The sequence below is a fragment of the Kogia breviceps genome, chromosome 9, assembly GCF_026419965.1.
Source record: "Kogia breviceps isolate mKogBre1 chromosome 9, mKogBre1 haplotype 1, whole genome shotgun sequence".
Taxonomy (NCBI): Eukaryota; Metazoa; Chordata; class Mammalia; order Artiodactyla; family Physeteridae; genus Kogia; species Kogia breviceps.
Genome location: NC_081318.1, coordinates 96265658 through 96292949, shown reverse-complemented (window position 1 = coordinate 96292949; position 27292 = coordinate 96265658). Strand labels below are relative to the sequence as shown.

General features: G+C 45.8%; 1 protein-coding gene across 1 annotated transcript in view; it reads right to left on the bottom strand.

Annotated features, from left to right (window-relative positions):
* CDHR3 (cadherin related family member 3) overlaps positions 1-27292 on the bottom strand; it is a 71755-nt gene that overhangs the window by 13996 nt on the left and 30467 nt on the right. Inside the window, exons 5-11 of the mRNA XM_067041638.1 lie at positions 24092-24186; positions 22974-23078; positions 18135-18283; positions 16046-16235; positions 3615-3786; positions 2262-2364; positions 1189-1287 (exon numbers count right to left, since the gene is read on the bottom strand). Of these exons, the coding sequence (XP_066897739.1) occupies positions 1189-1287; positions 2262-2364; positions 3615-3786; positions 16046-16235; positions 18135-18283; positions 22974-23078; positions 24092-24186 (913 nt within the window). The remainder of the gene's footprint in view (positions 1-1188; positions 1288-2261; positions 2365-3614; positions 3787-16045; positions 16236-18134; positions 18284-22973; positions 23079-24091; positions 24187-27292) is intronic.

Here is a 27292-nt window from a genome sequence, read left to right as displayed (position 1 = left end):
TCGGCAGGCGGACTCTCAACCACTGCGCCACCAGGGAAGCCCAATATTTTTGATCTTTAAATCCTGTTCCAGGGCTTCCCGTGAGCCATGGCCGCTGAGCCTGCGCGTCCGGAGCCTGCGCTCCGCAACAGGAGAGGCCACAACAGTGAGAGGCCCGCGTACCAAAAAAAAAAAAAAAAAAAAATCCTGTTCCATTTTGCTTATTCTGCAAGTCTTGTTGGTGGGCTGCTGGACTTCTGGCTTGCTTGTTTTATAGAAGTTCTTCCTCATAAATTATACTCCTCAAGAGAAGCATCTTCTCTTATTCAACTATATAGAACAGCACTATGTGCTTGACCCAGAGTAGGTGATTAATAATTGTAGCAAGATCTGTGAATTCATAAAAAGCCTATTCCTGTTGCACTTATTAGTCACTGGATAAGGCATAAGGAATCGACAGCATTTTCTTCAGACCCTCTTTTTGAGTTTTGCTTAAAATGTAATGTCAGGAAATGGAGCTCATCATAAAGAGAGAGAACGAAATGAAGAGGAGATCATGTTAGAGGGAGATTTGGGGGTTTGTTTTGTTTGGTTTTTAGTGTAGAAGTATCCACAATCAAAGTCTCAAAGACTGTGGTGAGGTCTGATTATTCTAGAATTGACAGTCTCCCCTTCACTGGGAGAGACGGTGAGAAGCCCATGTGGATGGAGTGGGGAGGAGCCTGCAGAAATCGAGGCATCCTACAGAGTGGAAAAAGAGGCCTCCAGGGAATCCTTCAAAGGGAGAGAGAAAACATCTTTATTTTGTTTTTCAGTGAAAGAAATCTAGAAATGGGAAGCCTTCTCTCTATTTTTAAATTTCAATTCTCTGAGTGAGCTGGATAAAAATCACAGTGGAGACCAAGGGAAAACTTAGGCTGCAAAAAGAGAGGATTAGCGGAATCAGGCACCCAGACAAAGAGGCAATCAGGGGGTTCAGAGAAATGCAGTTTAATCAACAGTTTTCAAAATCTGGATTTCACCTGAAGGGCTCCTCCACAGTGAGGAGAATTTAAAAAGAAGTAAGACATGCAATAAACAGGAATCAGCTCTGTGTCGCTGTGCACAACAGCACCAGGGCCTCTGACAGGGAGCCTCCCTCCACCCAAGTGCGTCCGGATGAAGGGGTCTACCAAGAGCACTGGAGTCTGTGTCTCGTCGGTTACTTACATGGGCTTAATTCCGACACGGCAAATACGTAGGATGGGCTATCAAAGACAAGAGGAAACTCATTTTCTGGGCTTGTTAGGATATAAATGTAGATATTATCTATAAACGGAAATAGGAAAAAAAAATTAAATCACAATACAGGCATCCCTCATTCTGTTGCGTTTTACGTATTGCAGTTTGGAGATACTGTGTTTTTTACAGATCGAACATTGTGGCAACCCAGTGTTGAGCAAGTCTATCGGCACTATGTTTCCAACAGCATTTGCTCATTTTGTGTTTCTGTGTCATGTTTTGGTAATTCCTGCAATATTTCAAACGTTTTCCTCATTATTATATTGTTATAGTGATCTGTGATCAGTGATCTTTGATGTTACCATTGCAAAAAGCTTATGACTCGCTGAAGGTTCAGATGATGGTTGGCAGTTTTTAGCAATAAAGTATTTTTAATTAAAGTATGTACATTATTTTTTAAGACAGTGCTATTGCACACTTAACAGATTACAGTATATAGTGTAAATGTAACTTTTATATGCATTTGGAAACCAAAAAATTCACGTGACTCGCTTTATTGCTTTGTGCCAAGCCAAAGAGTTTGAATGTGAACTTGACAGCTATGGAGAGACACTCAAGGGCTTTCAGCAAGAAGTAATATGGTGGCATTTGCGTTTCCTGAAGATCACTGTCAGAAATGTGGTGGATGCGTTGGAAAGGGACAGGACTAAAGGTGGACAGAAAGACTCTTGAAACACTCTTAGTGTTGTAATTCAGCTCCGAAAGACGAGGTTCTGCATTAGAGCAATGCTAGTGGGATGGAGGTGCAGCGGAGCTGGCGGGGAGGCAGCAGATCCTCGAGATTTTAGTAGGTGACACAGAAGAAGGGACTTGGGAGACTGATTAACTGTTCTTGGTGAAGGACGGGAGGAGGCTGGTCTGATTCCGAAGTGTTGGGGCTTTTGGAAGTCTCCTTTTGAACATAAATACATCCCCAGCCCAAGCCCAAGCATTGCCCAACACAGTTTAGTCACAGCTACTCAAGGAAGATGCTTCATGAAATAAACCAAAATGATACTTGCTTTTATAGTAAGGAGGGGCAACATCCTGCACTTGGATTATCACAGTGTATTTATTGCCGGCTGCTAGATTACTTGGATTTTCATAATCTAGATCACCAATCAACTAGATTAAAACACAGAGATCAGATTACACAGAATAAACAATCCTTTTAATTGAACTGACATTTTCATGTACTGTTAGTGGACATGTAAATTGCAAAACCCTTCTGGAAAGCACTTTTTCCCATAGGAGGAGCTTTAAAAAGTTATGTCCATACCTTTGCTCACTGCTAGAGAACTTATTTGAAAGAATTTATCAGGAGAGAGAATCTGTTTAAAGATGTTCATCAAGCACTATTGCCCAGCATAGGTTTAAGATTTGTGGTTAAGTCAAAGAGAAGCATGATACAGAATCCTACATGCAAGGTTATTTTCATCATTTAGAATACTTATGCATATATGTATAGACTATACATAAAATTGCATAGGGAAGAAGACAGAAAGAAATATATCAACATGTTAATAGTGGTTATTACTGACTAGTAATGCCTTTCTGTGTTTCCTACGTTTTCTACAGTTAACATGTATTAATTTCTCAAACAGAAAAAAATAGAAGTTATTTTTAGTTGACACAGTGAATAAAATTGGTACGACTTTTTGGGGGTTGGGAGGTGGAGAAGGGGATGTTTGAGAGGGTGGCTAGTGGGCTGCTTTCTCTTCTTCCTGAGGCTTTATCTCTGATACAAAGATCTCCCCCATCAATACCACCCCCCTGTAAGCCCCCCACCTTACCCTGCCCTTCTACCTCTCTCCTCCTTTCCCCCCAACCCTCCAGTGGGAACCTTGTTGTTAAATGTCTCACACAGCTCATTGAGACCTGCCTTTTACTGCCATTCTTTTTCCAATTATGTATTTGCCTCAGTGGTGATGTCCCTCTTTTTGGGGTCTCCAGTGGTTCTACATTGCGGAATTCAGCAGGACACACTCATGGCCCTGGCCCTGCTCTCTCTCACCTCACACCACTATGGCAAGGCATGAGCACTGAAATAAACAAAAGTGCTTGAGCCCAGAGGGCACGGATACGTGACTGTGGAAGCAAGCTAACCAGGCACGGAGCCTGCGAACCGCAAGCTATGCAAGAAAGAATCCAATCCTTAGCACCCCAGGCATAACCATGCATAACAAACAATTCCTGGAACTTGGGTAAAATAAAGAGCAAATGGGGAAAACAGAGTCACTATTAAGTTTGTCAGTTACAGTCGCTTGGAGAGGGAGTTACTTTGGAAATTTCTCTCTATGGAGCAGCAAAAGCACTACGCATGTTAGACCAATTTCCCCAATGCCCTTTCGATGACGCAGTAACCGTTAACTGACCACGATTTTCCCGGAGCCAGCTGGATCCTGTAAAAATCTGCGGCTGCTCCCCACTCCGGATGGCGTGGTGAAGTTGAATTGGTTGTTTGGTGCTTCACTGTCATTATCAAAGCAGAAGTTGTTCAGGTCCAGAAGCAACGTCCCCTTGGCTGCTCTCTCAGGCACCATAATTCTGGCGGAAAGACACGATTCAATATTTTCCCCCAGCAAATGGCGACTGAGCATTCCTTCTAACACAGGCCCCAGGCTAAACACCCCGGCTTTCATTTCAATTGAAAGCAAGTCCGTGGTTAAGGCCGTACCTGCCTAACTGGTACCCCACTCTGCCCTTGACTCCTTTCAGAGGATTCTTAACACAGCAGCCAGAGGGATCCTGTGAAAATGTCAGATCACTTCGCTCCTCTGCTGCTGAATCGCAAAGGGCTCCTGATTTCACTCAAAGTCGTAACTCTGATCTACAGCTTCCTTCATGACGTGCACCCACCCCCACCTCCACCCCTTACCTGTCTGAACTCATCTCCTACTAATTCTTGTTCACTCTTCTTCCACCCTGGCCTCCCTGTGCTCCTGGACACTCCCCAGGCTCTGGCCTCAGGGCCATTGCACTTCCTGTGCTATGCTTTTCCCACAAATATCCCTACGGCTTGCTCTTTCCCTATCTATCTTTAGTCTCGAATCAAATGGCACCTTCTCAGGAGGCTCCCTGGCTACCCCAACTAAAATGTCAACGCCCCCAGCCCATTGCTCCCCCTCCCCTTCCCCCCTGTAGGTTTAATGCTTGGTGCTTACCATTTTCCAATATATTGTACAGTTTACTTACATATCCTATCTATCGCCTGTTTGCTCCCAAGAATGTAAGCTCCATAAGACTGGGGATCTCCATCTGCTTTGTTCTTGGCACACTCAAGAAATATTTGTTGAATGAATGAACAAATGGTAGCTTATGGGACTAGCACAGGAGTGAAGAAGAATATAAGAGAAACAGAAATTCTGCCCCTGCCTGTAGGAATTGATAATCTGTTTTGGGGGGGATCACTGTATCCCTGCACCCCTCCCTCCCCTCCCATGCTTAGAAGACTGGAAATTCCTCCACTTGTGTTCTCATGGCTTCGAAGTCATAGAAGGGACTCCTGACGCCTTAGCATCATTCATTCCATAGAGGCTTATTAAAGGTTGAGTTCTGGGTCCCAATCTCAGTTCACTCCAGCAGGGAGGCAAATAGTAAGCAAATGAGTAAAGCTGACCCCAAACTCAGAGCCATCTGGTCAAGCCCAGCTTGGAGTGGGAGACTCTGAGGAAACAATGGTAACACCTCCAGACCCATTAAGGGACTTCACACGTCTCCAGGTTTCAGTTTTTCCATCTACAAGATGGACATGTTGATTAGCTTTTGCTACATAACAAACCAGCCCAAAACCTAGTGGCTTAAAACAACAGGCATTTATTCTTTCTTACGACACTAAGGGTTATCCATTCGCTCTTTTGGTTCTAGTCCAGCTTGGCTGGTCTCTCCAGTCACTGGCAGCTCGGTGGGGGCTGGATGCTCCAGGATGGCCTCACTCACAGGTATGGTGGGAAGGTGGGTGGTCTCTGCTTCATATGGTCTCTCAGCCTCCAGGACGCTAGTCTGTGCTCTTCTCATGGAGATCTTAGGCTTCCAGAAGTAGCAAGAGGGGGCAAGTCCCAATGCATACACACCTTTCAATCCTCTGCTGCGCCATGTTTGTGAATGTTCCCATGGCCAGAGCAATTCACCTGGTCAAGTCCAGATTCAAGGAGTAGAAAGATATATCCATCTCTTGATGGGAGGAATAGCAAAATCACACTGCCAAGCGGCTCATGTACAGGCAAAGAGGAATTTGTGTGGCTAGTATTTTCTTTCTCTTTTTTTCTCTCTCTCCTTCCTCCTTTCCTCCCTTTCTCCCTTTCTCTCTTTCTTTCTTTCTTAACCTACCACAATCATGTTTTGCCTTGGGCAGGACTTCTTACAAAAATATATTGGGGCTGCCAGGAGAATGTGCCTGGAAGACCTACAGCTGCAGTAATCGAATGACCACAGACCCCAGCTGCTGGGCTCTGAAATCCATCACTGTATTTGCAGTGAGGTTGTATGCCAACGACAGGGCAGGGCAGAGATACTAAGGCAGACTCATTCCTGTCCTGTGACAGCTGACTTTGGCTCCAGGACTCCCCAGTGCCCTAGCCAAGTTCATGGACTGCAGAACAGACTAGAACATTCCCACCCATGCACCCTCCCTCCTTCCTTTACTCAGGTCAGACTTGCATCACGGTCTGATGACCCTCGCAGCCTAGCCTAGCTCTCTCCCCATCTTCTCCCACAGGCATTTCCACTAATAAAAGCCTCGCACACTTAATCCTGTCTTGGCATCTTGTTCTCAGAGCATCAACACGTGTCTCTAATCCTCTGTACTATCACCTCTCTCTGCAACAGAATTATGCTGCTTTCTACATTCCACATCAGCTCTTCATGGCAGCTAAAATGGGCTTAGCAAACATGGAGCCAAGTCAGACGGCAAGGTTGTTTTTGTGCTGCTGAGGATAACTGGGTTTGCTTTGGGAAAGCAGTCTTTCTCACAGGTGTAACGGAATCTCCATGATGTCTCTGTATCTCAGCAGGACTGGAGTCCGAGCATTTCCATTCTTGTCTTGATGGCACGATGTCATGGTTTTATTTGTTAAATACCAACTATAGGTGGTATCCTACCAAACACTTTAAAAACTCTATCTCTCATCCCCTCATCGCCTAGAGGTTTGTGTTCTTGTCCCCATTTTACAGATGAAGAAAGATTGGTTCAGGGTGGTTCTAAGACCTGTCTCAGAAAGCTGATGCATCCGGGCACCATTCTCTTGTCAGTGTTAAGAGTCACAGTAAATTTTACTTTCGGTTCTATCACTGACTCTCCAGACCCACAGAGGGTTCAGGGATCTGAGCCTTGATTACAAGTCTGCAGAAGCCGGAAGGTTGCATCACCCAAAGACTCTAGGGTCCTGAAGCCAGACATTTCACGCCCTCCAAAAGAGGCCTTCACACTTGGCCCCTTAGGGCCGCCTGGCATGTTCTTTTCATTTTCCCCTGCCACTTGGTATTTTTCCCCTAAATGCATGACTTGCAAAACCACTCCCCCCCATTCATCACTCCCTGCCTCAAAGGCGGGCTGCCCTCACTCCCAGCCATCTGACCATAGTTCCCGCGCAACTTGGAGGTGACAGGCCCAGCCGACATCCTCTGCCTCTGGCTCCCAAACAGCTTGCGAAGCGCTTTCAGCCAAGCGCCTGAGAATTTACAAACAGAGCGGCTCTGTCACGGGGCCTTTGATGCCTCCATCAGGGCCTTGGGCTCATTCATCACCAGCCTGGGAAAGCCGCAGGGGCTATTTCTGTCTCTCGGGCCGCCCGAGAGCCTGCGTGGACCCACGGGGATGGCAGGGGACCTGGCACGAAACCACCTGCCTCGTGGGATCCACTGGGTGCTTGGCGCCCTCCCAGCCTCCTCCCCCAAACTTTGCCGCAGAGACTGTGCCAAGAGCCCTGAAGAAAGAGTAAATATTCAGGGACAGGGCTGCCAGAGCCCGTGGCAGCGCCGGTGCTGTCGTTTGGCTTGCTTTTGACCTGCCCGGGTGCTTCCACTCTGGTGTGGTGGGAACGGACAAGATGTTAGGCATGGGAGAGTGGTGGGTGATGCTGCTCAGGGTTTCCCAGACCCTCCATGGAGTATGCAAACGAAGCTGGGGTTTGGGAGTAAAAACTTTCACTTCCTGGACTGCAGAGGGAGGAGGCCTTTTGTTGCCCCTCCTCATATCTTGGCTTTTACAGGACACTGCAAGTTCCTCCCACTGGAAAAGCCCAGAGCCCTCCTGGAACATTGTTTAGAGTTACCTTTAGTAATAAATACAATTAGTTCAGTTACTGGCTGGCATTGACCTTAAAGGCTAATTTAGAGAGAAGATTGTCAACAGCAGGACTCTGCATGGACTTATCTGGACAGTCTAGGATATTCAACATGTGATTTTACCAGCTGATATGGAATGCAGTTTGTAAACTGTCATCTCACACATCAGGGGACTCTGGACCACAGGAAGCCACAGTGCACACTTACCAGAAATGCACTGAGGGGAGAAAATTGACCAGGAAGATTGGAGATAGCACAGTCCTCTCCAGTCATTGATACCGAGTTCTTACTCTTCAACCCTCTTCCCCCACCTCTTAAGGCAGGAGAACAAAGGGGAAAGCAGGAGGGTCTAGAAGAGCAGGACATGAGGAGAAGAATTTCCCAAGATGCACTGGAGCCACCCAAGGGCACTAGCATAGCTTTAGATTTTCAAAGAAAGTGGAAGAGTGACTCTGTGGATTACCTCTACTTCATCCCAGGGACCAGACTTCTCTTAACAGTGGTGGGTTTGATTTATGCAGAAAATGGTGTGGAAGTCACGGTCCTAACTATCCATGACAACTGTTCTCACCCATCAAACAGACTCTGTTCTTGGGGTTGGGATAGGAACCTATCACGTGGTCAAGGCCATTATTGATTTGATAGGGGTCTCAGCAAGAAGCAGATGGCAAATTAAGATAATTCCGGGAGGGTTTAGTAAAGGGACTGTTACAACGTGTACACACGGTACATGGAAACTTCAAAGGATGGTCTAGGTCTAGGAAGAGTGGGCCTCCCTTCCCACTGCTAGGCCTCAAGGAGCCAGAGGAGGGAGCAGTTCCTGAAACCGGAACCAGGGACAGAGGGTGCTATGCGCAGAGGGCGGCCTAATAGGAACTGAGACCTTCAGGAGGTGGAGGGGCTCATGCCGCTGACAGGAAGGGAGCCAGGGGATAAATACCCTGACTTCTCTCTCCCCCTCATTCCAGGGCTTCCCGTGGGCCAACGGGAAGGTGCAGGGCAAGGGAGCAGTTGATATCCATAGAGGTCAGCCTCCTGGGGCACAGAGCAGGGTTGGGGAGGCTGGCAGCTAGATCTGAAGAGGCAAGTAGGGTATGTCCAGAACAGGGTTTAGCTGTTTTGATGCCAGGTTCAAGACCACTTGATTCTTAGCACTATGCTGGGCATGCCAGTGGAGAAAACAGGGGGACATTGAAGAGCATAATAAAGGAGTTTGTATTTCTACTGCTTATCCTAGATAATCTTTGTCTAGGGTCCTTTGTCCTCTGCATCGCCACACTACGTATCAGGTCTATGTCCAGAGTTACCTAGAGCTTAAAAAATGAACTTGCAAAACCAAAGATAATCTCAGAGGGAGACTCTTTCCCTAGGGAGATCACCGCAAAAAAAAAAAAAAAAAAAAAAAGAAACCACTGAGATGAAGCTAACTTGGGGAATTACTCATCTTGTGGCATTGAGACAAAATAGTTAGTGGAAAGACAGTACTGATTTCCAGAAGTCATATTAACCCAGAATCACAAGGGACTTCATTGATTTATTTTTTTTAATTTTTAAATTCTATTTATTTTTTTATGCAGCAGGTTCTTATTAGTCATCAATTTTATACACATCAGTGTATACATGTCAATCCCAATTGCCCAATTCATCACACCACCACCACCAACTCCCAGCCAGTTTCCCGCCTTGGTGTCCATACGTTTGTTCTCTACATCTGTGTCTCAATTTCTGCCCTGCAAACCGGTTCATCTGTACCATTTTTCTAGGTTCCACATATATGCGTTAATATATGGTATTTGTTTTTCTCTTTCTGACTTACTTCACTCTGTATGACAGACTCTAGATCCATCCATGTCTCCACAAATGACCCAATTTCGTTCCTTTTTATGGCTGAGTAATATTCCATTGTATATATGTACCACATCTTTTTTTTTTTTGGCGGTATTCAGGCCTCTCACTGTTGTGGCCTCTCCCGTTGCGGAGCACAGGCTCCGGACGCGCAGGCTCAGCGGCCATGGATCACGGGCCTAACCGCTCCACAGCATGTGGGATGTTCCCAGACCGGGGCATGAACCTGTGTCCCCTAAATCAGCAGGTGGACTCTCAACCACTGTGCCACCAGGGAAGCCCTGTACCACATCTTCTTTATCCATTCGTCTGTCTTTGGGCATTTAGGTTGCTTCCATGACCTGGCTATTGTAAATAGTGCTGCAATGAACATTGGGGTGCACGTTTCTTTCTGAATTATGGCTTTCTCTGGGTATATGCCCACTAGTGGGATTACTGGATCATATGGTAATTCTATTTTTAGTTTTTTAAGGAACCTCCATACTGTTCTCCATAGTGGCTGTATCAATTTACATCCCCACCAACAGTGCAAGAGGGTTCCCTTTTCTCCACACCCTCTCCAGCATTTGTTGTTTGTAGATTTTCTGATGGTGCCCATTCTAACTGGTGTGAGGTGATACCTCATTGTAGTTTTGATTTGCATTTCTCTAATAATTAGTGATGTTCAGCAGCTTTTCATGTGCTTCTTGACCATCTGTATGTCTTCTTTGGAGAAATGTCTATTTAGGTCTTCTGCCCATTTTTGGATTGGGTTGTTTGTTTCTTTAATATTGAGCTGCACGAGCTATTTATATATTTTGGAGATTAATCCTTTGTCCGTTGATTTGTTTGCAAATATTTTCTCCCATTCTGAGGGCTGTCTTTTTGTCTTGTTTATAGTTTCCATGCTGTGCAAAAGCTTGTAAGTTTCATTAGGTCCCATTTGTTTATTTTTTGCTTTTATTTCCATTATGCTTGGAGGTGGATCAAAAAAGATCTTGCTGTGATTTATGTCAAAGAGTGTTCTTCCTATGTTTTTCTTTAAGAGTTTTATAGTGTCCAGTCTTACATCTAGATCTCTAATCCATTTTGAGTTTATTTTTGTGTGTGGTGTTAGGGAGTGTTCTAATTTCATTCTTTTACATATAGCTGTCCAGTTTTCCCAGCACCACTTATTGAAGAGACTGTCTTTTCTCCATTGTATATCCTTGCCTCCTTTGTCATAGATTAGTTGACCATTGGTGCATGGGTTTATCTCTGGGCTTTCTATCTTGTTCCACTGACCTATGTTTCTGTTTTTGTTCCAGTACCATATTGTCTTGATTACTGTAGCTTTGTAGTATAGTCTGAAGTCAGGGAGTCTGATTCCTCCAGCTCCATTTTTTTTCCCTCAAGACTGCTTTGGCTATTCGGGGTCTTTTGTGTCTCCATACAAATTTTAACATTTTTTGTTCTAGTTCCATAAAAAATGCCATTGGTAATTTCATAGGGATTACATTGAATCTGTAGATTGCTTTGGGTAGTAGAGTCACTTTCACAATATTGATTCTTCCAATCCAAGAACATGGTATATCTCTCCATCTGTTGGTATCATCTTTAATTTCTTTCATCAGTGTTTTATAGTTTTCTGAGTACAGGTCTTTTGTCTTCCTCAGTAGGTTTATTCCTAGGTATTTTATTCTTTTTGTTGCAATGGTAAATGGGATTGTTTCCTTAATTTCTCTTTCAGATTTTTCATTATTAGTGTATAGGAATGCAAGAGATTTCTGTGCATTAATTTTATATCCTGCAACTTTTCCAAATTCATTGATTAGCTCTAGTAGTTTTCTGGTGGCATCTTTAGGATTATCTATGTATCGTATCATGTCATCTGCAAACAGTGACAGTTTTACTTCTTCTTTTCCAATTTGTATTCCTTTTATTTCTTTTTCTTCTCTGATTGCCGTGGCTAGGACTTCCAAAACTATGTTGAATAATAGTGGTGAGTGTGGACATCCATGTCTTGTTCTTGATCTTAGAGGAAATGCTTTCAGTTTTTCACCATTGAGAATGATGTTGGCTGCGGGTTTGTCGCATATGGCCTTTATTATGTTGAGGTAGGTTCCCTCTATGCCCACTTTCTGGAGAATATTTATCATAAATCAGTGTTGAATTTTGTCAAAAGCTTTTTCTGCATCTCTTGAGATGATCATATGGTTTTTATTCTTCAGTTTTTTAATATGGTTTATCACATTGATTGATTTGCGTATATTGAAGAATCCTTGCATCCCTGGGATAAATCCCTCTTGATCATGGTGTATGATCCTTTTAATGTGTTGTTGGATTCTGTTTGCTAGTATTTTGTTGCGGATTTTTGCATCTATATTCATCAGTGATACTGGCCTGAGATTTTCTTTTTTTTGTAGTATCTTTGTCAGGTTTTGGTATCAGGGTGATGGTGGCCTCATAGAATGAGTTTGGGAGTGTTCCTTCATCAGCAATTTTTTGGAAGATTTTGAGAAGGATGGGTGTTAGCTCTTCTCTAAATGTTTGATAGAATTCACCTGTGAAGCCATCTGGTCCTGGACTTTTGTTTGTTGGAAGATTTTTAATCACAGTTTCAATTTCATTACTTGTGATTGGTCTGTTCATATTTTCTATTTCTTCCTGGTTCAGTCTTGGAAGGTTATACCTTTCTAGGAATTTGTCCATTTCTTCCAGGTTGTCCATTTTATTGGCATAGAGTTTCTTGTAGTAGTCTCTCAGGATGCTCTGTATTTCTGCGATGTCTGTTGTAACTTCTGCTTTTTCATTTCTAATTTTATTGATTTGAGTCCTCTCCTTTTTATTGATGAGTCTGGCTAATGGTTTATCAATTTTGTTTATCTTCTCAAAGAGCCAGCTTTTAGTTTTATTGATCTTCGCTATTGTTTTCTTTGTTTCTATTTCATTTATTTCTGCGCTGATCTTTATTATTTCTTTCCTGCTACTAACTTTGGGTTTTGTTTGTTCTTCTTTCTCTAGTTCCTTTAGGTGTAAGGTTAGATTGTTTATTTGAGATTTTTCTTGTTTCTTGAGGTAGGTTTGTATAGCTATAAACTTCCCTCTTAGAACTGCTTTTGCTGCATCCCGTAGCTTTTGGATTGTCGTGTTTTCATTGTCATTTGTCTCCAGGTATTTTTTGATTTCCTCTTTGATTTCTTCAGTGATCTCTTGGTTATTTAGTAACATATTGTTTAGCCTCCATGTGTTTGTGTTTTTTACATTTTTTCTCCTGTAATTAATTTCTAATCTCATAGCGCTGTGGTCAGAAAAGATGCTTGATATGATTTCAATTTTCTTAAATTTACTGTGGCTTGATTTGTGACCCAAGATGTGATCTATCCTGGAGAATGTTCAGTGCTCACTTGAGAAGAAAGTGTAATCTGCTGTTTTTGTATGGAGTGTCCTATAAATATCAATTAAATCTATCTGGTCTGTTGTGTCACTTAAAGCTTCTGTTCCTTATTTATTTTCATTTTGGATGATATGTCCATTGGTGTAAGTGAGGTGTTAAAGTCCCCCCCCCATTATTGTATTACTGTCGATTTCCTCTTTTAGAGCTGTTAGCAGATGCCTTATGTATTGAGGTGCTCCTATGTTGGGTGCATATATATTTTTATTGTTATATCTTCTTCTTGGATTGATCCCTTGATCATTATGTAGTGTCCTTCCTTGTCTCTTGTAACATTCTTTATTTTAAAGTCTATTTTATCTGAGTATTGGTACTCCAGCTTTCTTTTGATTTCTATTTGCATGGAATATCTTTTTCCATCCCCTCGCTTTCAGTCTGTATGTGTCCCTAGGTCTAAAGTGGGTCTGTTGTAGACAGCATATAGATGGGTCTTGGTTTTGTATCCATTCAGCAAGCCTGTATCTTTTGGTTGGAGCATTTAATCAATTCACGTTTAAGGTAATTATCGATATGTATGTTCCTATGACCATTTTCTTAACTGTTTTGGGTTTGTTTTTGTAGGTCCTTTTCTTCTCTTGTGTTTCCCACTTAGAGAAGTTCCTTTAGCATTTGTTTTAGAGCTGGTTTGGTGGTGCTGAATTCTCTTAACTTTTGCTTGTCTGTAAAGCTTTTGACTTCTCCATCAAATCTGAATGAGACCCTTGCTGGGTAGAGTAATCTTGGTTGTAGTTTCTTCCCTTTCATCACTTTAAATATGTCATGCCACTGTCTTCCAGCTTGTAGAGTTTCTGCTAAGAAATCAGCTGTTAACCTTATGGGAGTTCCCTTGTATGTTATTTGTCGTTTTTCCCTGCTGCTTTCAATAACTTTTCTTTGTCTTTAATTTTTACCCATTTGATTACTATGTGTCTCGGTGTGTTTCCCCTTGGGTTTATCCTGTATGGGACTCTGCACTTCCTGGACTTGGGTGGCTATTTCCTTTCCCAGGTTAGGGAAGTTTTCGACTATAATCTCTTCAGATATTTTCTCTGGTCCTTTCTCTCTCTTTTCTCCTTCTGGGACCCCTATAATGTGAACATTGTTGTGTTTAATGTTGTCCCAGAGGTCTCTTAGGCTGTCTTCATTTCTTTTCATTCATTTTTCTTTCTTTCTTTTTTTTTTTTTTTTTTTTTTTGCGGTATGCGGGCCTTTCACTGTTGTGGCCTCTCCCGTTGCGGAGCACAGGCTCCGGACGCGCAGGCTTAGCAGCCATGGCTCACGGGCCCAGCCGCTCCATGGCATGTGGGATCTTCTCGGACCAGAGCACGAATCCGCATCCCTTGCATCAGCAGGTGGACTCTCAACCACTGCACCACCAGGGAAGCCCCATTCTTTTTTCTTTATTCTCTTCCGCAGCAGTGAATTCTACCATTCTCTCTTCCAGGTCACTTATCCATTCTTCTGCCTCGGTTATTCTTCTACTGATTCCTTCTAGTGTAGTTTTCATTTCAGTTATTGTATTGTTCATCTCTGTTTGTTCTTTAATTCTTCTAGGTCTTTATTAAATATTTCTTGCATCTTCTCGATCTTTGCCTCCATTCTTTTTCCACGGTCCTGGATCATCTTCACTATCATTATTCTGAATTCTTTCTCTGGAAGGTTGCCTATCTCCACTTCATTTAGTTGTTTTTCTGGGGTTTTATCTTGTTCCTTCATCTGGTACATAGCCCTCTGCCTTTTCATCTTGTCTATCTTTCTGTGAATGTGGTTTTTGTTCCACAGGCTACAGGATTGTAGTTCTTCTTGCTTCTGCCGTCTGCCCTGTGGTGGATAAGGCTTTCTAAGAGGCTTGTGCAAGTTTCCTGATAGGAGGGAAAGGTGGTGGGTAGAGCTGACTGTTGCTCTGGTGGGCAGAGCTCAGTAAAACTTTAATCCACCTGACTGCTGATGGGTGGGGCTGGGTTCCCTCCCTGTTGGTTGCTTGGCCTGAGGCAACCCAACACTGGAGTCTACCTGGGCTCTTTTGTGGGGCTAATGGCAGACTCTGGGAGGGCTCACGCCAAGGAGTACTTCCCAGAACTTCTGCTGCCAGTGTCCTTGTCCCCACGGTGAGCCACAGCCACCCCCCCGCCTCTGCAGGAGACCTTCCAACACTAGCAGGTAGATCTGGTTCAGTCTCCCCCCGGGGTCACTGTTCCTTCCCCTGGGTCCCGATGCACACACTACTTTGTATGTGCCCTCCAAGCGTGGAGTCTCTGTTTCCCCCAGTCCTGTCGAAGTCCTGCAATCAAATCCCACTGGACTTCAAAGTCTGATTCTCTAGGAGTTCCTCCTCCTGTTGCTGGACCTGCAGGTTGGGAAGCCTGACGTAGGGCTCAGAACCTTCACTCCACTGGGTGGACTTCTGTGGTATAAGTGTTCTCCAGTCTATGAGTCACCCACACAGCAGTTATGGGATTTGATTTTACTGTGATTGCACCCCTCCTACCTTCTCATTGTGGCTTCTCCTTTGTCTTTGGATGTGGGGTATCTTTTTTTGGTGAGTTCCAGTGTCTTCCTGTCAGTGATTGTACAGCAGCTAGTTGTGATTCTGGTATTCTCACAAGAGGGAGTGAGAACACGTCCTTCTACTCTGCCATCTTGGTTCCTCCTCCAAGGGACTTTATTTTAAAATAACGGTGAGTAGATTGTGAGACAAAGAACAGGTCAAAATATCCAAAAGAACTTGTATCTGCCTTTCCCCCCTCTCCATTGCCTTTCATTCACAGGCATTTAAGTTGTGTAAAGTGAATTAGATGCTTTGTTTTGTTTTAAGTAAATACTTGGTTTCATTTATTCATATTACTGGTGGCGTGCTTCTCTGGGAGCTCCTAGTTACCGATCCTAAGTCTCAAGTATCAACTATAACTGCTAACCAACAGCACCATCTGGCCACGGGTGGCAATAAATAAAGAAAAAGTACAGTCCAGAGACCGCCTGACAAGTCCTGTGGACTTGTCACCAATGGAGATGAACGTGTTGTAGAAGAGAGCAAAATAAAAATATTTTTTAACAGAGTAAGAAAGTGGAGAAGGGAGATTACAGAGAGGAAAGAAAGTGGAAGAGAGGGAAGAAAAAATTATGAGGAAGGAAAATCTCTCACCTAAAGGGGCAGTTCAAATCTACTTATTTTATTGAGCTGTGTTGCAGGTACCCACAATCCTTCAGTCCCCACCAGACTATACCAGAAGAGCCAAGCACCCCCAAAGAGGTGACGTGCCCACACGTGTCTCAGAAGGCAAATACCTGAAGGTGAACTTGGTGCACGTCGAGGGGTTGTCATTAATGTCTTCCACAATGAAGGTTATCTGCTTGCGATTCTCCTGACCCCCAGAGGGTCTATCCTTCACCAGAACCTCCAGAGATATGGCGGGATTTTGTCTTAATTCACCTGCATCTCGGTCTATCCTGTGCGCTACTTGGATGGTCCCAGTCACTGTGAGAAAGCAAAGGTCAGAATATAGCTCTTTGGAGAGAAATGAAGAGTCAAATGTAGGTGGAAACTTGGAGTACGTTTGAAAAGAACGTTCGGATGTGAGGACTGGCTTACAAAGAGAATATTCTTTATACAAGTACATTAAAAAAAAAAAAAAACCCATGTCAGTTCCTGTCTTGGACATTGACTGGGGTGTCTGGCCTGATCCTTCTAGAATTTTGCACCTCATGCCTCAGGGTTAGGCCCCCTGGCAGCTGTCCTTGCCCATCATTCATTGGACTGATAGACAGCTGACTCCAACCCCTGAGTTCTCTTTCTGAAGAATTTGTAACTGGGAGACACAAGTCAGGTTCCTAGTGGAGCTACAGATAAGATGCCAGAACTCTAGCTGCTGAGGTCGCTGGAGCAGTGCTGCTTCCCATCCTTCCTGTGCCCTGACTGTTTACTCTTTCTCATGAGATATGCAGTATCCTGGTGATAGGTGTGCCCTACCTTTTTTTTCTCTTGCTTGGTTTGGCTGGCCATAGTTTCTGTTACTTGCAACCAAAGAGTCTTAATGAATATACTACAAAAAACCCCACTGTATTTGTTAAAAGTTAAATTTGCAAATACTCGAACGAACAGAATTCTGAACCACAGTTGTCTATCCCGCCATGATCACTGGAGTGAGGTCCTCAATGACAGACAGCACCGCCTTTGCCAGCCTCTCCTGGGCACAGGTAACCTTTGCCCTAAAGCCTATGGGACGAGTAACGCATTGTCTTTTGGGGATTGTCCAGTGCTGGCCTCCACAAAATCATTATGTAAAGTGAAGTCCTTTTGGGTGATGTGACAGGGATTTATGAGGTGGTATATTCTAGGGAAGAGCACAGTCTTTGGAGTCGGGCATCTTTGGTTTGTATCGCTGCTTCACAACCTACAAGCTGTGAGACCTTGGATTAGTGACTTAACCTGTCCTAATCTCTCTCTAAGCCTCAGTTTCCTCATCTGTAAAATGTGGATTATGGTAGTTCATTGGGTTGCTCTGCTGGGTACTTAAGATAGAATGTATATGGATCACACAGCATCCTATCTGGTATGGACTAAAAGATGGTCATTAAGAGGGAGAAACTCTCCTTCTCCGCACCAAGATACTTAGATGGGAAAATCTCCCAGGAATCCCGCAGATGGATGTGTCAATAGATTGATGCAATCCAATATGGTAACCACCGGCCACATGTGGCTCTTTAGCACTTGAAATGTGGCTAGGCCAAACTGAGATGAGGTAAGTATAACACACAAAATATCTCATGAGTAACTTTAAAATCTTGATTACAAGTTAAAATGATAATATTTTGGATATATTGGGTTAAATAAAATGCCTTAGTAAGATTAATTTCACCTGTTTCTACTTTTTGTGGCCACTTTAAAATTACATATGTGGCTCCCACTGTATTTCTTCTGGACAGTGCTGGGCTGGATCCTCTGTTCAGGGGACTTCAAGGTACCGTCAGGATAGTGAACTCATCCATCCTTAGATGCCCACCTCCCTCAAAGGTGGAGTGGGGATACAGCTGATGATGCAGCTGTCGACACAGGGCCCTGTTCAATGTCCCCAAACCTTATGCCAGCTGCTTTTAATGCACCTATTACAGGGAATTCCCTGGCCGTCCAGTGGTTAGGACTCCACGCTTTCATCGCCGGGGCCTGGGTTTAATCCCTGGTCAGGGAACTAAGATCCCCAAAGTCACGAGGTGTGGCCAAAAAAAAACAATGCACCTGTTACCCCGATAACTTACGATAGTCTAGGCAGAAAGGCATGCCCCAGGCCAGAAGACAGAGAAAATATTTGTAAAACAATCCAAATGGCTGAATTAAAGGATGTACATAAGGATGTGTGTGTGTGTGTGTGTGACTTACACTGATTGATCATGAAATAGCTGTTGACGGTAGTGATGCTGTAGAAGAGGAAGCTGGTAAAACCTTTATCATCGGGGTCCTCAGCTGTGATATTGGCCACAATTGCTCCTGGACCCAGCTCCTCGGGAATCGTGTACACGTGCGTTGGGCTGGAACAGAAATACAGCAGACACAGCTCATTTCAGGGGCACAGGAGGGTGGAGTCTGGGAGGTGGGTATTTTGGTTCGTGCTAAATATAGCGCTGAGCTGTTGGAGTTGCATCAATGTGTTGGGGAGGGAGAGCTCAGCAGCTGAAAGGAGGGGTGACTGGCTTTTGTGTTTCCACAGATCATATCCCTGTGGATGCAAAGAAGTTGCCATGCTGCGATGGCAACGATTTATATCAGCCACGGTCCCTGACTCCACTCAGGCCTGATGCCATTTCAGGTCAGCCTTGGCATTAACATCTTTTAAAATAAGGATAGTCGGCCTGTCGAGCTGTCTTCTCTTTTCCCAGTTCGTGTGCAGAATTTTCCTGAATTCTTTTAAAAATCCCTCTGGACACAATATCCAGAACTATAACTTCCTGAGGCCCACACCATGTCTGCCCCCAGAAGCTGATTAAACTGTGAACCTTCTCTATCCCAGGGCCTCTGCTCACTTTTTATTCCCCCCCCTTTTTTTTTGTTCTGAGGAGGCAGAATTTACACACAGAACGTGTATGCCTTTCCAAGTTGCGTTAACCGTGAGGTCAGCTCTCTGAAGGGAGAAACGAGCCCCACTGGCAGAAGCTAAGGTCAGCGTGCTGCCCTCCAAGGATGACTTCTTACAAAGTAAGCCCAAACTGCTAACTTATGCACCTTCCTCAGACCTCTACTGCCTTGGAAAAGGCCTGAAACCAGACAGATATGTTGGAGGTTTTAACTGCACAACCTGTGTAAATTGAATAATTTTGAATGTACCGAGGGAAGCTTATTGTTTAAAATAACTCTGCAGGAAGTCCTTTTGTGGAGGGAAAAATCACTTCAGTGCGACAAATAGTCATCCTTAATTTACCAGTTTCCTAAATTTGGGTTTTCCCACGTGGGAGTGTCTTTAAGAGGGGAATACTCTACCTCGGATTGCGTTCATTTCATGAGCTCACAAGGTCTCTGCGGTTCTGTCCCATCATCTGTAGGGCCAGAGCGAGGAGAAAGGGACGGAGACCTCCAGAGGAGTTAGAGGCAGGCAGAGAACGGCTGGAACCAGGCCCTGCCCAGCCAGGCTGCTCCCGGGATCCTGGGCCGGCCTCCACTCCTGGGGCGACCTCCTGTAGGCTCGCTCTATTGATGGGGGACAGTAATCTTGTTCAGGCCAAGAGGCCACCTCAGTGCTCTGGACCTCTCACTACCAGGGGTCCCACAGAAGCTGCCGTTTGTCCATTTACTTACCTGACACGCACCGTTGTCAGGGAATGCGTGCCGCCCACCAGTGGGTCCAGGGATGGACAAAGTGGGATGCAGCCAAGGAGGCGGGGTGGCAGGAACCAAAAGCAGAGCCAGAGGAGAGAGGGGGCCGGCCCTGGCTCCCCAGCCTGGACTAAGCCCTTATTCCACTGTGTGAGAGACCCTGTTTCTCACGTGTTAGATTTTTTCCTTTGGCCGCTTTGAGGGGGTTCTGTTAATTTCCAACAAAGAGATCACCAAGACACCCGTGCGACCTTCACAGCCTCACCTTTGCTGCCCCAGGGGTGGTCCCCGCCTTTCTAACTGCCTTCCTGAGCATGCTGGGTCCTCCGGCCACTTCAGACCACTGAATCAGGAGCCAGAGTTTCACAAGATGTGCGGGGGCGGGGGCGGGGGAGCACTTTAAAGTTTGGGAAGGACTATAATAAGGAATCGCCAGAGGCTCCCAGCCTCTCCTAGGGCAGGCAGAGGACACCTTGGGAGAGAAATCCTCTTCCTCCCACCCTCCTCTTCCCTTCTAGACACTGGTTCTCAGCTGCAGATGATTGTGTTGTTTGTCACAACTAGAGGAGCAGGCTGCTATCGGCGTGTAGTGAGTTGAGGCCAGGGATGCTGCTAAACAGCCTACGATGCCCAGGACAGCCCCACCGCAGGAAGCATCCCGCTCCAAATGCCAGGAGTGCAGCTGTTTAAGATCCTCAGCTGTGGGCTCCTCCAGGCCACATTGGGCGCTCCGGGAAATCAGGTCCTCGTGAAGAGGGCTGATCAGGCTGTTGGTGAAGACACAACTCCCCGGGTACAGCATCCTGTCCTTGGCTGACTTGATATTGAGCCTAGCAGAAGATAAAATCTGTGGTTTATTTGGTTTGGGGATCCAAGACCCAAGTGTGTATAAAATATCATTTAACTTAGAAGTGTTACCCTCAAACCACAGTAGAAATCTGTTCAAATGCGGTGAGGCCAGGACCCCTGCAGCTCCCCCGACAGGGGAAAGCTCTGATATCACTAATTCCCACACCCCTCTCCCCGTGACACTGGCTCACCAGAGCCTGGACCCAGGGCCACTCTCAGGGGAAAGGGTGTGAATCCGGGATGACCTGGGATGGCTTCTGTAAGTCCATAAAGTGTGTCTACACTGCCTGGCGCCAGGTTGCAAAGGACTGTAGGACTGTGAATGAATGCAAAAGAAATGAGCAGAAGGGGAGAAAGACCCACCTGCCTGACTCTAAAACAAAGTTCTTTGCAAGAACAGCAAACACTGTTTGCGAGGTAGAGAATGAATGTACGTCGGGTACTCTTATAATAAACTGCCCAACTTTCATAATGGCAGCATCCTGGAGCGTACATCACGAGAACATGAAACGGTCAGCATTTGTCACCACCCGGGAGAAAAATGGTGAGGCATTTTCAACACAGAAATAGTACTTGCTTTGGTTGTATTTCATTGCAGGACCTTAACAAATAGTAAAGAGAGAAGAGTCGTTTCCACATTTTGCATATCTAACGTCACACTCAAACTCAGTCTGCTTGAGTCCATTTGAGGATTTAATTTTGTTTATCCTGAATTAAATAGCTTATGGTTAGTCCTAGCACTGATTTGGGAGAAAAGAAGGATGATGGTTCACGGAAACCAGGAAACCCTCAAAGTTAGTACCTAGTTTGAAACTGAGCAAACTTGTTGAAAGTGAGGATGGCTGAGGGACTAGGTTGGCTCTAATTGAGCAGCCCGGGCAAAGTAGGGCAGCCGTCCTGCCTCACATCCTTCTAGATCACAGGCTCTCGCAGACCCATCCTTACCAACATCCAGGGAACACTCTTTGAAATGAAGTCGACCGTTTTTTAAAAAAATGGTTAGACAGTCACAGAGGTCATGCTTCCTGTCTGGGATGGAGCCTAACAGGTTCATCTCTCAAACCAAAAATGAGAACCAGAGTTCCAGAGCAATCTCTGGGGGGCCCCAACAAACAGCCAAGTTCATGTTCTCTTTCTGCTGAGGCCAATTGCTTTATTTTGGAAGACACAGTCCAAACCAGATGGCCTATATGCTCTGCCCCTTGGGCGAACTGATTATTTTCCCCTCTGCAGGCCCATTAGCCTGCTTTCCCACCTCACAGACTGGGGATGTGGAGAGGGCATTGCAGAACGTGTCAGCTCTAGCCCCACCGCCGTCACCTTCCTCTGGGGGATCACTGGTGAATCCGCATTGCTGTGTTGGCCAATACTTGAGTCCGAATCCAGGCTGGGATGTCACAACTATTTATAAACTGCCTGTACGGTGTTCCTGGGGGAGCCCGTCAGCAGAAATGCACTGCACCGTCCTGCTGAGCTTAACCCGGCAACAAGCATTTTGTGGGGGTGCCTCTGCTGTTGCTTCCTCCATGTTGACCCTCAGCAACTGGGCTATAGACTGAAAACGTCCAGAAGTTTCACAATTGTGGTGTGTTTTGCCAAAAGGCAGTTGGTTAGCCTGTGAGTGGAGTTGCTTTAATACCTCAATCTCAGAATACCTTTGCAAGCATTCTACATAAGTCTGGGGCCCAGTGGCTTTTGGTTGGTGGAGTCTCCCGAAATGAATGTGTTCCATGAATACAGTGAACCCAGGCAGGGGAGTTTGCCAGTTTCCTTGTGGCTGGTTCCTAAGCCTGGCTCCGCAACTAGGGGGTACGGTGGTGAGGGGGGGCGGAGTCTTGTAACCAGTAGCCAGGCTGTTTGCAGGGTCACATGCCAGCTCAGAATCCCATCTCCCCCTCCTAAATCCTTGTCTGTGATAGGCTCTGGTCTTGCCTTTGTGCCTGGGCTGGTGCCGGGCACATTCCCACAGGCTGCCTCTACCAGATTCACTTACCTTCCTCACGTCTGTTGGATGGAGGAGCTGCCAGACAAGGCAGATCTCCTTTCTGAATCCACCACAACAGGAGGAAACTTAGAGCACCCAGCAGTGGGCAGGCCCCTTAGGCACCATCGAGACAGCCCTTTCCTCAACAGGAGAGGATGACCTCCTGACAGTGGGCTTTATGGAGCCTGGACGGTTGACGTGCTCTAGGATTCTGCCGTCATTGGCGGTGAGCATCCTATCCCATGAGTACCTTCCTTCTGCCTTCTGCACGTCCCCAGCGGCAAGCCTTGCTTGCACCAGGGACGTGGCGTCTGGCCTCCACCCCTTCCCCACCATACCCAGAATCCCATGCTGCACACGTCTGTGGGGTGTGGAGACGGGGGGAACAGAGGTGGAAGATGTTAAGTCTGGAGGCCCAGGTAAAGGACACTGACGATCTGGAGCCTCTTACCTCTCCCCCAGGCCAGAGCAAAGGGAAGCCCTCTGCCTTGCATGAAATGTGTCTGAGGCGGCTCAGCCACTTAAGAGACGTGGTGCCCCCGCCCCACGGAGACCCCCGCGCAAGCCCTCAGGCCTACCTGGTAAAGCGAGGGATCTCATCATTGATGTTCACGATGTTCACCTGCAGCTCCGTGGAGGCTCTGAGCCCTTGGCGATCTCTCACTTCCACGATGAGATGGTAACTGTCAGGAAACAGCCCAAGTCAGGGAGTCAAGCTTTGCTGACACTACCACAGATGGGGTGGGGGGAGGGAGGGAGGGAGAAAACTGTCCGTCCCCTTTCTGGCCACGCCCCTCCATATCCCCCTGCAGAGTCAGATCTGCTAGGTCCACCCTTCTTTCCTCATCTCTAAAACCCCACCCCTCCATTTCTCATCCTATAGTTCATACTGATGGCTGCCATCTCCTGCCGCCATGTTGCACACCCTGTCTCCATCCTCCCTCGCGTTATCTCAGCAAAGTGCCTCATCCACCCACGTAAGGAAACTGAGGCTGCCACAGATTAGATAACTAGCCCTGCTTCTCACACCTGGTGCAGATCCCAGAGCCAAACCTGCGTGGACCCCCAAGACCTGTGTGTTTTCACCCTCGAACCCTGGCTTCTTCTTACCTCTTTCCCCAGAGGCCTGCTCACCTCCACCATTCTGCTCTGATGTCGGTGAACAGCTCTGACAGCTGCCTCTCCAGAGCCAGAAGGGCATCTGAGGCAATCCTCCGGATGCTTCAGGGTCCCCCTCCCACACCTCCGTTCTTGTGATCCAGAGATCAAGATTTTGGGTGGGAAGGAGGCCTTCAGATAATGGCCTTACCCCTGATCCCTCTTTGGAGCTTACTACCCTCTGAACCTAGCAGCAAGGCAACGGACCACCCAGGGCCTCTCCAGCTGTCCTCAGGCTGCACTAGACCTGTTCCTTGGACACTCAGATAAAAGGTACTGGGCTTCCCTGGTGGCGCAGTGGTTGAGAATCCGCCTGCCGATGCAGGGGACATGGGTTCGTGCCCCGGTCCTGGAAGATCCCACATGCCGCGGAGCGGCTAGGCCCGTGAGCCATGGCCACTGAGCCTGTGCATCCGGAGCCTGTGCTCTGCGACAGGAGAGGCCACAACAGTGAGAGGCCCGCGTACCACACACACACAAAAATAATAATAATAATAAAATAAAAGGTACTTCAAGCAAAGTCATTGGCAAAGGCTACCTGCTGTGTCCTGCTTCAAAGTCAAATTCTGTTGTGGAGAAGAGGGTCCCATTAGCAGACATTCTGAAACTCTTTGAAGGGGAAATCAGGAAATACTAAAAAACAAGGAAAAAAATATTACTAAGCACACCTATGTAGCTTTCCCCAAGAGATGAGTTTGTTCGCTTCCCATTTTATATTCTTGGCCTGCGCAACATTTTTGATGGATCAGGATGAAGCCCAAATGGGCAGTTCTCAGGCTTAATGGTTCTTGATTCAAGAAGGCTCTGGATCAGTTGGTATGAGTCTCTGACCCTGATCGGCTACACCCTGAGAAGCTGGGCACTGGATCCTGCTTCAATTACAGAAAATACACATAAACAGCTCCCTGCGTCTGAGTCCAGCATACTTATCTCCATCACCGTATTCTCACTTCTGCTTCCCAGGACAACTTCTGGCTTTGATTTGGTGTCTTGGCTTTAACCAGCACTGTTTCAACACAGCTCCCATGCATTAGGCAATAGGACAGTACTAAAGCAAATAGGATCCGGTCTCTTTCCTTAAAAGAACTCAGGATATGGTGTGGTGTGAAAATGTTCACAAGCATCGTTCATCACAGTGATGACAGGGAAAAGGAATGAGACAAGTGTTAGAGAGGATGAACCTTAGCAGGTACTAGAGTCCAAGTTGGAAGCTGGTTTGGGATGTAGACGCATTTTTTAACATCCCATCTCAGGGCTATGGTCACTGGTCAAGCCTTTGCACATTCTGGGGAGTTGAGGGTCTGTCCTCCTTGGTTCCCGGTGCTCAGCCCAGCTCTCTTGAGGACCCCTTGCCCAGCACCAGTTGCTCTGATAAGAACACAGGCGTCTTTGTACGTCCCACTGAGGGCCAGCCCATAGGAGGCCCACCCCTGTCCGTCCACGGGCGCTCATCAGAATCGCTTCCTTGCTCCCATCGTGGAGTCAAGAAGCAGGGGAAGGCCCTGGATCAGAAGAGCTGAGTCCAAGCTCTGGTTCTCACCTCAGGACCTGGGACAAGTCCCTTCCTTGCCTGTAACTTAGGGCTGAGACCACCAACTGCTCCTCCGCGTTATGGTAAGGATTAAATCGGAAGGCCCACTGGAAAACGTGAAGGGCTGCGCGGCAACACGTGAGGCTTACGTATTTATAGCCATCTGTTCCAAAGGGCTTTAAGGGCAGAAGGTTTCATTATTTCCCACTAGGGTGAGGGATGATCTCTGGAGCAGATCATAAGTGGAGGTTATGCAACCAGAGCCACAGCCCCTGAAGTCTAGAATCAAAGGAAACGTCAGCCGAGCTTTCCAACCCAGTGATTTGCTGTGCTGTGATCGCAGCTGAGCTCCCCGTAGAGAAGAGAGAACGCACAGAAAATAGATGAAAGCTCTCCTTTGGGGCCAATGTAAGATTTTTAAACGATTTTTAAAAGTGTTTACTTTCCGTTTATTATTTAATAACATTTTTCTAATTGTAATGAGCATATTATTAACCAAAAAACTGGGACCGAAAAGTCTAAAAAAGAAAATATTAATCACCTGTAAAATCTCGTCATCTTCATGAAGTCTTCTGTTCTTTTCTATGCAAACATACGCCCTCCAAAAAACTGAGATGATATTCTAACCACAATTATAATATTTTGTTCTCTTTATTTATAGCTTGAGCATTGGCCCATATTCTTGTCTTATTTTATAGACTGGTTGGTTAATGATGATATGGCATTCTACTGTAAGGGCTTATTTTACTAAGTCTTTTTTGCTGGTTACTTAGGTGCTTCCAACCCATTTTTAAGAGGAAATATTTGGGCAATGCCAAGAAGTGCCCTTCTCCCAGCTACCCCGCCCTCCAAATTGTATAAGCACCTTGACAGCACTCAAAGGTGTGATGTTTAAATCCCAAGGCCCCCACCAACTCTCCAGCTCACTGCCTGGGCCTGAAGCTGTCAGCGCGTGGAGAAGCCCTGGCTCTGTGAGCAGAGCCTTTCCTGCAGAGAATCCTCACGTATCCACATATCAGAGGCCCAAGTTGGATGTGTTGGAATGGCAGAGTTCAGAGACGCCGGCAAGGCATTTACTATATGCACCTGAATCGGGATGCCTTTCCGCATGTGTTTTGAAATGCTCTAGGAGATAGGTCCCCAGATCTGGTTGTTTCCCAAACAGTGGAAGGTCTTGGGATATGGAGATGACAGACAGCCCTGCTCTGCCAAAGATGATGGTCAACCGAAGGAACATACAAAGAAGATGTGGGACAGGTGCTCCAGGAGGGATAAATATAGGATATGATGGCAACCGAGAAGGTGGCCTCTTAGACCCATCCGGAACATGAGTCACTCATTGGGGCAGTTGAGTCGTTAAGTGGCTGTGGATCCAGGCTGGAGCCAGACTGCTGAATCTGAATCCTGGTTCTACCACTTTATGAGAGCTTGTGCAACAAGGAGGAATAATAATAAGGCATGCCTCATGGGGAGATCACGTAAAGTTCTAGAACAGTGCCTAGCAGAGGTAAGCTGTCCATGTATATTAACTACTACTGTCCAGTTAGAATGTGAGATCCATGAGGGAAAGGGCTTCATTTTATTCAGTGCTCTATCCCTATGCCTAACACATACTAGATGCTCACTAAATATTTGTTAAATGTTCAATATTGGGGCTTTCTTCTCACGTATTTCCCATCTGAGACCCCGTTCCCACCTTAAAGGATCTTAAAACAAAAAGGCAACAACAACAAAAACCTTGCCAACCTTTATAAAAAGTCTGTTTCAGTTTGGTAGTGCTGGACTTGGGTCTGAAATCTTCCTTCAGTCTCAGCAAGCAAGAGAAAAGCAACAGCAGCAGACAGAAAGGGTGGAGAGCTGTAGGATTAGAACACGGGGAATTTCTTTTAAATTTTTATTAAGAGGCTGATTTCCTGGAATCCCGATTTTTTTTTTTTTTTCTTTTAGAGCCAGGCTAATTTCCTTTATCCCTGAACCTACGAGCTTATGTTAATGGGAATAGCAGTTTGGTACTTAGAAAGGAGATAATATCCATAGACTAAAAATATTATGTCATGTGGCCATTTGCCAGCGACTCAGCAAAGCTTTCTGTAAAACCTGGCATTCTCTCCCCTTTTTAAAGGCTTGTTTAATCAAAGCTGCTCCCTTGATATTCGTTCTTGGAAAACAGAAATTAAATAGGATGAAAAGCAACGGCAGCCCCTCTCT